Genomic DNA, 12,279 nt, shown 5'->3' with positions numbered 1-12,279 from the left:
GCCCACGTTCACTTCCCTTTTACTCCATTCAGTCAACCTTTTGTGTATATCTATATATTAGCCCCTCTGCTCCACATACTCCCTCAAGCTCTTGTGCGGGCTTTTTTTGGTGTTACCCTTTGAAGAACACTAGCTATCATATCATCATATCCACAGCAATGGCTGAGGTCCAACACTACAAGCGAGGGGCAAAAATAAAGGGAAATGGCTTTAGCAACAAGTGTGCTTCTTTGGTTAAGGAGCAACGTGCTCGTCTCTACATCCTGCGCCGTTGTGCCACCATGCTCCTTTGTTGGTATATTCAAGGAGATGACTGAAACCCTCTCTTGATTAATTCACCTTCTTTTTGTCCTGTTTACATATATTAAATGTTATTATATATATCCTAAGTTTATTCTCTTCTCCTTTTCTATCCTCCAAAATGGTGACATCTTTGTTTGAAGGAAGCTCCTTCTTGGTCTATAAGCTGCTTGTCCAGTTGGGTTCTATGGGCTTCACTGTGGCACTACCACCTTAGTCTCCTTCCCTGCTTTTCTCTTTTTGACCCTTCTCGGCAAAAGCCTATGGGTTTTTATGGGGACAGGAGAGTTTTATGAACATCCTCAGTGCTGCTTTTTCCACTATCTGGGCATCAAGCTTGAACACTATATATGGAGCTGGTCAACAATAATTGTCTGAATTGTTACTAGAAAGAATATTTGGAATTTAGTCCTTTACGGACTCTACTTTTCTACCTAGTACTCTTTCTACAGTCCACCCCCTCCCTCCCTCCATCCCTCTTCTCCCAAAACCCTTTTTTCTTGTACTAATTAAATAAAGCCTTTTTCACTTTGACAATTGGCATTATAGCTTCAGAACTAGGACTTGATCCCTATGCAAATGAAGGGAAAGCTTAAATGTTGTATGTTATAGCAAACAAGTTGTAAAATTTTCAATTATTATTCATGAAGTTGCTTAATCGTGAGAAAATGTTGTTATAGCTTATTGTTCATATATGTGTGTGGAGAATTTGGGGAAACTCACTTCACAGGCTGGAAAATATCAAGTATTGCTTTTGATTAAATAAAATGACATGGTAATATTGTGGGGAGGGATCATGGAATAATATTAGACCAAAGGTTGATTTGACAACACAAATGTATTGGCCATAGGTAGTCCAAAATTTCATGATATCGCCTGGTATTTCATGAGCAGACATATATCTCGATTCGATCCTATTGTTTGTTTGGCATTGCAACACAAGATCTTCGGGACAAGACAACCGAACCAAGCGTGACCTAGTGGCTGCTAGCAGGCCATAGGCACTTACTTGCACATGTCACATCAAATTATATATGTAAGCAAAGTTGGTCAAAATCCTCTTGCGTTACTGCATCTTTACTAACAAATTTCAGTTTATCATTGTTCGTTGTATCACATTGATACGGATACGATACATTCTGATATATCAATTTTAAAAAATATTAAATTTTAATGTAACACCCCGTTCTAGAACCGGTTTGTTAACATCGCATTATGATATTAAGCGCAGTTACAATCACATGGGTTCAATTAAAATCCGGTTAAATTTTTCATTTTAAAACATGCCAAATTTATAATGCCCAATTGCGTGATCATAACCATATTACTTTGCGAAATCAGATAAACCAAGCTTAACATCATGTTCTTATTCCATTTTTAAACCATTAATTTACTTCTTATTTATTTTCCAACTTCTACTATATTGTAGATTTCTTCGTTAGCTACGCGTGGTTTCAAACCGCTCCTCATTTGGAGCTCTGTAGCTCAAGTTATGACAATTTTACTAACTCAGGTGTATGCTGAAAAACTACGCGGGCAGGGCGCTTAAGCGCGCTCCAGGGCGCTTAAGCGCCCACAGACAGAGGGAATTTACATTTTTTAGCCACCAAGGGCGCTTAAGCTCGCTCCAGGGCGCTTAAGCGTGCTACCTGGGCCCTTAAGCCCCCATTTTGGGCGCTAAAGCCCCAGGCGGCAGAAAGCTTTTGGTCTTCACAGGTGCATCAGGGCGCTTAAGCCCCCTCATGGGCGCTTAAAGCCCCCTGAGCAGGCTTAAGCCTCCATTTGCAGGCTTAAGCCCCCTCTTCTGGGCAATTTCCTATACTCATATTTTTCATCTATCTTCCTTGGGGAATCAATCTTACACATTTTACAACCTATTTAACAAGCTTGCGATATCCTTATATCATTGCTTAACTCTCATCCTCTCATCATTGATTTAACAGAAATTGGGCAGCATAACCTTTGTTTTCTCAACGTTTCCCAACTTAGCACAAGGTACCTAATTGACTTTCCAACTCAACATATCCAATACATAAAAATACATTCATGCATTTAACTTACAGTAAGCATCATACACAAATATCTTCATTACTTACAATATTATATCATGTCTTAATTACAAATCTCATATACATGCCAAAGGACTTAGCTACAAAATGAACATGATCAAAGCAAGTAACCATGTATCAGATACCCATTACTACTACAATGATCATGCACTAAGTCCTCCAAAATACATCATGTGGCATCAAAATATACATATAGCAATGCTAAATGGCATGCAACTCAACATGTCCAGCTATCAGGTACAGTCTACTCACGCTTCTTGCCTCGATCAACCTCACCTCTATCAGTACCTGAAATGATGCCCCACGACACGGGGTGAGATATACGAATATATCACAGTAAACCAGAGGTCCTTGGAGATCACTCCACCCTAAGGTTCACTTTGATGTACACATAATCATAATAGCTTAACACATTCTTATCCACAAGCATCACATGGACTTCCAAGAGAGATCCACTATGGGCTGTTTCTCTTAGGCTCTTACCACATGGAGATCCACATAGGGCTGTTTCCAAGGGAAGTCCTTTCCTCAATCTATTCCAAGAGAGATCCTCAAAGGGCTGTTTCTCTTAGGCTCTTACCACATGGAGATCCACCTAGGGTTGTTTCCAAGGGAAGTCCTTTCCTCAATCTAGGAACCTCCAAGAGGGATCCACATAGGGCTGTTCCTCTTAGGCTCTAACCACATGGAGATCCACATAGGGCTGTTTCCAAGGGAAGTTCCTACCAATCATCCTCATCATAATACTATCACTCATAACCTCAATCACAATCCTCAACCATTACCTCATTCATTATTGCTACTTCTATAATCATTCCTCAATTACTCTTAAACAATCAAACATCAACCAATAATCATCAATCAATCATAACATGTATCAATGCATGAATCAATGCATGAGCATACAATTACAATCATAATTACATATCACATCTCATAAACCATTTCTCCTCAACGGAGTATGGTGGAACACTCAATGGGATCAACCACAAGGTCCAAAGGTTTACCTTGCTCTTGAGCTTTCCTCAATTGCACACAACCCCAAGGGTTGGTCACTCCACTTGGTCCTCTTGCCTCAATCCTATCAACACAAGGAATACAATCAAACAATGCTAACAATGCAAGGAAATCCATAGTTCCAAGCCTAGATTTCTCAAAACATCAAAGCATACTAAAATAACACTATAAACTCATTTCTACCGATTAAATGTCATTCCTAGCATTTTTCACAACATACTCTAAGCCTCATTCTTCCTTGAACATAGCCAATCTACTCAACATTTCATAAAAACCCTAAAACACTATTCATTAAACCCTAACCATGAAATTTTCCAAGAAAACAAGGTTCAAGGGTTAGAATCTTACCACCAATGGTCACACAACCAAGGATTGATGGCACCTCAAGCCCCAATGAAGGTTGAAGCTCTCAAACACCTCAATTTCTCCAAAGGGCCGAATTTTTGAGGGGCAATATCTCACCACACAAAGCTCCCCACTAAGAACTAAGCTAGGATTAATGATGAGGGCGAGATTCTAAGTGATTTAGGCTTTTGAATCGCTCCAATCGGTTGAGAATAGCTCTCTCTCTTCCTCCCTTCCTTCTCCCTCCTTTCTCCTTCTTCTCCTTTCCCCTTCTTTTCTTTCTGTCGACGGTTTCTTGGGGGGGGGGGGTTTGGGTTTCTTTCTTGTTTTATCACTTAACATAAGTTAAGTGGTAACATGTGGGTATTAGTTCATCTATCTATTCAACTCCATTAATTACCAAACTTTACCCAAAAGTCTGGAATATTATTCTAGGAATATTTATATTTATATTTTTATATTTTGGGCATTTTCGCCAGTACCCATTTATACCCCTTAATTTCCACTGAGTACACTTTTTAACTCCAAAGTGACTCAAATTCATTTAATTAAGCCCTATACTTAATTTTACTCACTAAAACATGCTTGATTATTTAATTAAAATTAATCAATTAAATGCTTAAGTTTGGGGTATTATATTTAATATGTTAAAAATAATTTTAATATTAAATAATATTTTAATTTATATAATGTATATTATATTTAATATTTAATAAGTTAATAAAAAATTAAAAATTAAATTAAATTTATAATATTCATCAATTTTACAAATAAACATAAATTGTAAATATTTATTATTATTGTTCAAAAAAAATTTACCGTTATATTTTCAAATTGAAAGTTTTATTATACACTCCGTTAAAATTATTCGGTATTAAATTTTAATTTTTTTGTTGTTAACATTCATTTTTAATTTTTATTATATCAGTTTGGTAAAATATTGTTTAATTTTTTCATTATATATAATGAAATTTTAAATATTATAAATATTAGAACGTATTAAAATGTCGAAAAATGTCTAATACTATACTTTAGATTTTTTGAAATGTCATTATAATATAAATAATACTACTTCAAATATATCGATAGCTAAGAAGGCAAAAAGAAAAGCAGAAAACTTCGGTTTATTTAAACTAGCCGTATACCTTGATTTGTCTTTCTGTGACATTGTTTATAAGTGGTGGTTTATACAGCTGCTAGTCGAGGCACAAATGCTCATAATATTAAGTATCATTTAAATTTTAAAAAATATGAACAAATTGAAGAAATAGAGTTTGAACTTGATGTGTATGCTCTTTCCAAAATGAAAAAATAAAATAAAAAATCCTTTAAATTGAAAGGGAAAAACACTCCAAACTACATGTCAGTATCATACGGTAAGAACAAGTCATTAAGCAGGCAAAATGAATTCCAAAAACCACGGCCAAATAGTTTGATGAAGAAAGAACAAATTCAACTAAAAAATTTAAACTGTTGAATGAGTACTTTTTTAATTATTTATACTGTGTTAAGAAATTCCACAATATTTAATTAATTATCAATTAAATGAAAGCGATGAGGATCATAAAGAATTAATTCAACCCAAAAGGTTAATTAAACTATTGGATGAAGGTATTTTTAATGGTTTATATTATTTTCTAACAATAATAAATCCTTCCCCAAAAGAGGAAAATCTTTGGTGTAGGATCATTTTTTCTCAGGACACGTAGACAGATTTTATACAAATTTCTAGAATCTCAGGATCCTCCTACATATTCCGTTAAGTTTTGTTCCCCCAAAGAAATTACAACAAAAACTTTCAAGTCAGACCTCTCTATGACACTCTTTCATGTAAGAGCCGTTTGATTTTGATTGTTTTACCTTGTGTGCTAACTTAACTCATCATTCCGTGATTACAAAAGCTTTGATATAATAAAAAGAACGAATTCAACTCATCATTCCCACTATTACACTGATTTGATTATATTACAATATTGAAAGGTTTACTGCCCATGAAAGATCTCTCCGTGTTAAACACCATTTTGAAATATAAGCAACAATGATAAATGGAAGTTAAAGAAGAGAAGCTATGTGAAGAGTGTACAATAACCATTATTCACCAAAAAAAAAGTTGTACAAAAACCCAAGTAAATTAAGGTGATTCCTGACACTGAGCAACTCAGCCAGCTTTGTATAACTAGCAATTAAAAGAGGGAATGGAATGGAACCCGATATGCGAACATGTGGCTATATGACCATGAAGCACACGAGCACAGTCACCTCATCACTTTCTGAGCCTGTTCTCTTTTGTTCTGTACGCGTGTTGAGCCACGTTTTGTGTATATATATTTTTTCCTTGTTTTTCATCCTATTTTCACATTTGGCCCATAATATTGCGCTCTCACATACACAGGAACAGGATTCACCGAATAACTATTTCGCTTCATCACCACCACAACTTCATTCCATTTCTTTTCATAAATTGTTTCTCCCTAGTGAAATGTTATTAATTAATTGAAGAAACTCCACATCTTTTTTTTTTATTATTCCCTTATTGGCAGGATTTTATTAGAAAACAAATTTGGAAATAGAGAAACGAAACTGCTAATCATCAAATAACATAATTCCCCTAAATAGTAAATACTACTGTACGCTTCCAAACTAAGCTATTAAACTATCCAGCAAACAGCAGTATATAGGTATATAAGAATTTAATATTTTTATAATATAAAATGAATTATATAGGTTTAGATAAGTTCAGGATATATGATTGCGGGTTTGATATAATTATTTATTTCAACTCCATGTCCATGATATGTTCGTTTTTATGCCCCACTGCCACTGCCACTAACGATAACGATAACGAAACTGTTGATGGGCAACACTCATAGTCTAATGCTATTAGTCAATAAGTTATCATTGCCATGTTTGATTCATGCTACATCTCCAATTAACTTCCGCTATGTTTCTCTGCTGAATCACACCCTTCGCATCCTCTAAATTATACCCAAAGATTCTAAAATGAAAAAATGAAAAAATGAAAACAAAACGTGTGAAAATGGAAAATAAATCCTTTTATGTTTTTGAGTTTTATCATTTTTATTTAAATATTCACAAATTTTGATAGAGAATGATGTGTATAAAAAGGAGATTAGCACAAAACTTTTGTATAACCTTGTCATGTGAAAAACTTAGAAAAGGTCATGTGAAAATCTTACATAAAAAATCCGTTCTCCCGAAAATGTTATTGTTCTGTTATTGGACCTTTCATCTCTTAAGTAATTTTGTGCAGTGATGATATTTATTTATTTTATCAATATATTTTGTGTATTACGTAATCATTAATTGTCAAACTAGAAGGTTGAATTGAGTGTCAGAAGATTTTTGTCATATTTATTTCCTTCCCTGGTAGAACATGGTTTGGTTGCTTCACCACAATTAATTCTTTGTATTAGTTATCAAACTCAGACGAAAAGAAAAAAGTAAAAAACTTATTGATGGTTTTTAATTGAAAGAACATAGACTGGATCCTGTCCAAGTGTCACCAGAATTATTACATATATGAACGGATAAAACCGATACCGTAGACATATTTTTGCAGAAACATTGCAGGATTTTGAAGGCAAAGGGTGCATATACTGTCTTTTTGTTTTAATGTTCAATTTCACTGCTGATTTGTAGAATAAAAACATGAGAAATCATTATGTCTGAGGATTTCATTGATATTTTCATAGCAAATTTGTTCGTCGCATTTCATTTAGTAACAAAAGTAACCCATTTCGAATGTCAAGTTTCAGTATATATTCTCTCTAGTTGAAGCATGCACAAGCATTTTCTGTTGTACTACTACCAGATGTATGCAGAATGGACTTTTTTACAACAGTTACCATTGGGTTCAATTACTCTTGAATATGTAGTGTCAAGTCTCAACTATATAATTTGTCCAAAAGAATCTAAAATATGGTCTTGTACGGGATGACATGAAATATAAATGTTAGATCGTCATGTTTTTCCTCATGAACTGAAACTACACGTGTTCTGTCAAATAAAAAAGGGTATGACATTTAATAAAGTGAATGATAACAATTAAATTCAGTAAGTCGTAGCACGGCAGCATTAAAATTGAGAAGCAAAACAAGAATGACATAACAAATGCTTGCGGAGTTCAGGATGCTGTATTTATTGGAAAGAATTACGAGAAATTGTTGTACTGTGAAGGTATAGTCTCTGCCTAGGCAATGATGCCAATTCCTAGAATAGAAAGTTCTTCAGTGGAATATGGATGATCACATAACACAATTCATAAAATCTTTCTGGCAACAAAGTCTGATAGGTAGAGTCATCATTTACAGTGGTAAAAATGATTCTGTATTTATAGAAATGCAAATTTTTTTGAACGAGTATATATATAGGGTCCGTCGCTTCTCATGTGACTGCTGATGAGAAAAGTTGCAGCAAATTTTTAACACTAGGATACACGTGCGGATCCTAGGATACACGTGCGGATTCTATAAAAAAAAAAACAAAAAAAAAAAAACCAGGATTCGGACGCGTATCCTGTGTTGCTGCAAGTTTTCCCTTCTGCAGTCACATAAGAAGTACTTTCCCCGTGTGTATATATATATATATATATATCTATTGTCAAGGACAAACATTTCTGTCTAGTCTCTATTCATTTGTTGGTTGGATGATCCTACATTCTTCAGCCATTGAACAACTTCTCTAATGCTTGGTCTCTTGAAAGGATTCTGATGGACACACATGCAGGCCACATCAAGTACCTGGAGCATCTCTTCTTCAAAGCCCTTCACTCTCAGAAGAGGATCAAAAACTTGATCTTGTTTTCCTTCACTCCTCATTTGTTGAACCCAGGAAACCAACTCCATTGACATTTTTGGCTTGCTTACATCGATAGGCCTCATCCCAGTGAGCAACTCAAGCATGACAACCCCAAAGCTGTAGATATCTCCTCTCAGAGTCGCCACCCATGCTTGTCCGTACTCTGGGGGAATGTAACCTAATGTACCTACAAGTTCAGTTGTAACATGAGTCTGATAAGGAAGAATCAATCGGGCCAACCCAAAATCAGCAACATGTGCCTCAAACTTATCATCAAGGAGTATATTGCTTGACTTTATATCACGATGTACTATGTGTGGTTCACATATCTGATGCATGTAAGCCAATCCACAACTTGCACCTTGTGCAATCTTCAGTCGAGTAGGCCAATCAAGTTGAGATGGACCATCAACATTTTCATGCAACCAGTAATCCAGACTTCCATTTTCCATGTAAGTATATATAAGAAGCCGAAAGCCCTCATGTACACAATAGCCTTGCAATGCAACTAGATTCTCATGCTGTGCTGTCGACAAAGCCTCTACCTCTGCTTTAAATTCCCTTTCCATTAGACCCAAATCTCCTGAAAGTTTCTTGATTGCCACGGTAGTTCCATCTGGTAATGTTGCTTTATAAACCAAACCAAAACCCCCACATCCTATTATGTTTGCCTGACTGAAATTTTCAGTGGCTTTTAATATTTCAAATATGGTAAGATCCTTTATTTCATTTGTTTTATTAGGGAACAATACCACTACACTAGCCTCCTTGTCAACCTCAGGATGAACTCCACTGCTAGAATAGGCAGAAATTGATTCTAGTTCAATCTTGTCAGAGTCTCCTGGATTGATCCTCCTCTTGGATAGTATCCACACTATCAACACTGAAATGAGGGAAACAGTGCCAAAAGATGCTGCAATGACAAATCCAATTATTAGCTTTTTCTTTAAGCTGTGACCTCCAGCAGTACTACTTTGTTGAGGAAGACAAGAGTGCTGAATAGCTGAACCACACAACTGTGGGTTTCCTTCAAAGCTGGAGGAGGGGAAAGTATCAAATTGACCACCACTTGGTATCTGTCCTTGAAGATCATTGTATGCTACACTGAAAACAGACAAAAAATGCAAACTTTTGAGTGAAGCAGGAATTTGGCCAGACAGTTGGTTCCCTGAGAGATATAGTTTCTCCAAGTTAGTCAAGTTGGAAATTTGAACAGGGATGTTGCCAGAGAATTCGTTATAGCTAAGGTCCAGCTGATGAAGAACTTTCAGTAGGCCAATCTCTGTGGGGATACTGTCATTGAGGCTATTGTGTCCCAGATATATTGCTGGTGGTAGGTTGGAGAGCTGATTATATTGCAGCTGGGAAACATTGTTGGCATTAGCAAAGAGGGGTAACTCCAGGTAAGTCCTTTCTACATTATGATATGCCTCTCCTGATGTTAGTGCTGGAAGCCTTGTGAGCTCCGAAGGAAATATTCCCGTAAGGAGGTTAAAAGATAAGTCTATGTAGAAAAGCTGAGGAAGTGTGCCCAACCAAGGAGGAATTGAACCGCTAATTTGATTATAGGACAGATCCAAGACCTCAAGCTTCTTCAGATTAACAAGCCAGCCAGGTATTTGGCCTGTGAGCTTACAAGCACCCAATGCTAGAACTTGGATCTTTTGGAATCCATCGGGTTGTGTTATGTTTGCATCATCTGGCATCATTTCACCGTGAAAATTCTGGGAGAGCATAAGGGTGCTGAGGTTCTTGAGCCCCATGAGTATCCTCAGAGCCCCGGTGACATTACTCACGTTGTTGGTAGAAATTGATAGGAAAGCCAGAGACTGAAGTCCAAGTATGTCAGGCAAGATCTGTCCCTCAAGCTTATTAGAAGCTAGCCTTACCGCTTTAAGTGACTTGCATGCATAAAGGGTTGGAGGTAGAATACCGCTAAAGGTATTGTTGGCAAGGTCAAGTGTAGTGAGCCTGAGTAGTCCGGAGAAATTGAAAGCTGAGAGATTTCCCCCCAAGGAGTTGACCCTCAAATTCAACATGACAAGATTGACACAGTTTGTCAGAGATGGGGGAAGACTACCAGTTAGATTGTTGGCATGAAGGAGGAGCCTTTCCAATTTGGAGAGCTTGCCAATATCCGGAGGAATGGGACCTGTGAACTGATTGGAGTAGAGCTCCAAAACTGTGAGGTTGGTAAGGCTAACAATGCCATCATCAATGGTTCCAGAGAGTTTATTGAGGGGCAAGGAGATTTCTGTGAGAGCAACAGCATTAAAAATATCACCGGGAAGAGGACCGGATAGGGAATTGAAACCTGCTCGAAATTTCTCGAGCTTGGAACATGCTCCGAGTCCAGTCTCAATCATGCCATCGAAACGGTTGTAGGAATAATCCAAGAATCTGAGGGAGGAGGAGTTATTGATGTTAACGCAGAGGAGAGAAGTGGGAATATGACCCGTGAAGCTATTGTTGCTAACATTAAAAGATGTCAAACTCCCTCCTGTGGCCAGGTTCTGAAGGAGAGAACTTGGGAGCGTTCCATTGAATAAATTACTAGACAAATCCAGCACCCGGATAATACTAGTATTAGTACTGCTACTGCTACTGTGATTAGCAACACCAGAGAGACGATTGTAGCTTAAATCAAGAATCTGCAGGTGATTAAAAAGTGAGAAAAAATGGTTTGGAAGATTACCAGATAACCTGTTATGGGAGAGATTAAGGTGTGAGAGAGCAGTGAGGTTTGTGAGAGATGAGGAGATGAAGCCAGTGAGACCTCTTGATGGTAGGGATAGATGGATGACTCTGTGTTTGTCCTCATCACAAAGAATTCCTTCCCAAAGACAGCAATCAACAGAAGCAGACCAATTGAGAGGGGAAGACGCCGATGATGATATGTTCCTGGCGAAGGCCAAGAGCGACTCTTTATCCACTTGGTTACAAGAGGAGCCTTGAACAATAACAACCACCCATGACACAACTAACAGTATTATCGTCAACTTAGAAACCATGTACACGGAAGAGGGTCGTGTTGATGTTGATGTTGATGATGATGATGATGGGAATGGAGTTTCCCGAGTCATCGGAACAGATACCAAGAAGTAGGAAAAAAATGGAGTCTTTAGGATCCTTGTTCTTCAAAGAATAGAAAGCAGAAAAAATAAGGAAAAAAGGGGTGTTGGGGGAGCGACCATCCATTGACCATGTCCCAGCGACTGGGGATAGAATAGATAATTAGATATGCAAAATGCAAAGAGAGAAGAAGCAAACAACACGAGTATCTGTATTGTAATATGTATCCTTTCTTTTTCCTTCCCATTAAATAAAAATAATAATAAATTTATCATTGAGCGTTTACTTTTGTTATGAGACTGAGAGGAGAGGAGGGGAGGGGCGGCCCCAGTGGAATTTCTTCATGATCGACGAGTATGCCAAACATAACGTGTGGATCAAACTATAATCAACTCGCAAAAAAAGAAAGATAGATAGATACATTGCTTTTTGTTTTCTTGCCAAGTTTTGATGAGGGGATGGATATTCTTTTACTTTCTAGGGTGGGAAGGTGCGTTTTCCGTAAGTGGGTCTTGCACTTGCGTTCACAGTCTCTATGCCGTGCCCCACTGGCCACTCCTCATGACTAGACTAATTTACTCATTTTTAAAACATTGTGGATTTTCTATTCAAATCTACAAGGAAATATGACAATTATGTTACTTTCACATTTGTTGTG

At 37.0% G+C, this 12,279-nt stretch overlaps 1 protein-coding gene and 1 long non-coding RNA gene across 2 annotated transcripts; both read right to left on the bottom strand.

Annotated features, from left to right (window-relative positions):
• Positions 1-2,466: 2,466 nt before the first annotated feature.
• Positions 2,467-4,009, bottom strand: LOC133303329 (uncharacterized). The gene is made up of 3 exons (XR_009750454.1): positions 3,735-4,009; positions 3,377-3,450; positions 2,467-2,657 (listed from the first exon to the last, which is right to left on the bottom strand). It is a non-coding gene; the product is annotated as an uncharacterized LOC133303329 (long non-coding RNA).
• A 4,020-nt stretch (positions 4,010-8,029) lies between these two features.
• On the bottom strand, positions 8,030-11,835 carry LOC133303349 (tyrosine-sulfated glycopeptide receptor 1-like). The gene has a single exon (XM_061503254.1). The coding sequence runs from the start codon at positions 11,630-11,632 to the stop codon at positions 8,372-8,374; it is 3,261 nt and encodes a 1,086-aa protein (XP_061359238.1). The 5' UTR covers positions 11,633-11,835; the 3' UTR covers positions 8,030-8,371.
• Between the last annotated feature and the right edge of the window lie 444 nt (positions 11,836-12,279).

Source organism: Gastrolobium bilobum, unplaced genomic scaffold, assembly GCF_033153095.1.
Source record: "Gastrolobium bilobum isolate Gb01-03AN ecotype WA unplaced genomic scaffold, APGP_CSIRO_Gbil_v1 utg7982, whole genome shotgun sequence".
NCBI lineage: Eukaryota > Viridiplantae > Streptophyta > Magnoliopsida > Fabales > Fabaceae > Gastrolobium > Gastrolobium bilobum.
Note: the sequence above shows the minus strand (reverse complement) of the source record. Positions and strands in the feature narration are given on the sequence as shown.

What these genes read in the sequence shown, in the direction of transcription:
- LOC133303349 (XM_061503254.1), bottom strand. Translation starts at nt 11,632, where the DNA reads ATGACTCGGGAAACTCCATTCCCATCATCATCATCATCAACATCAACA.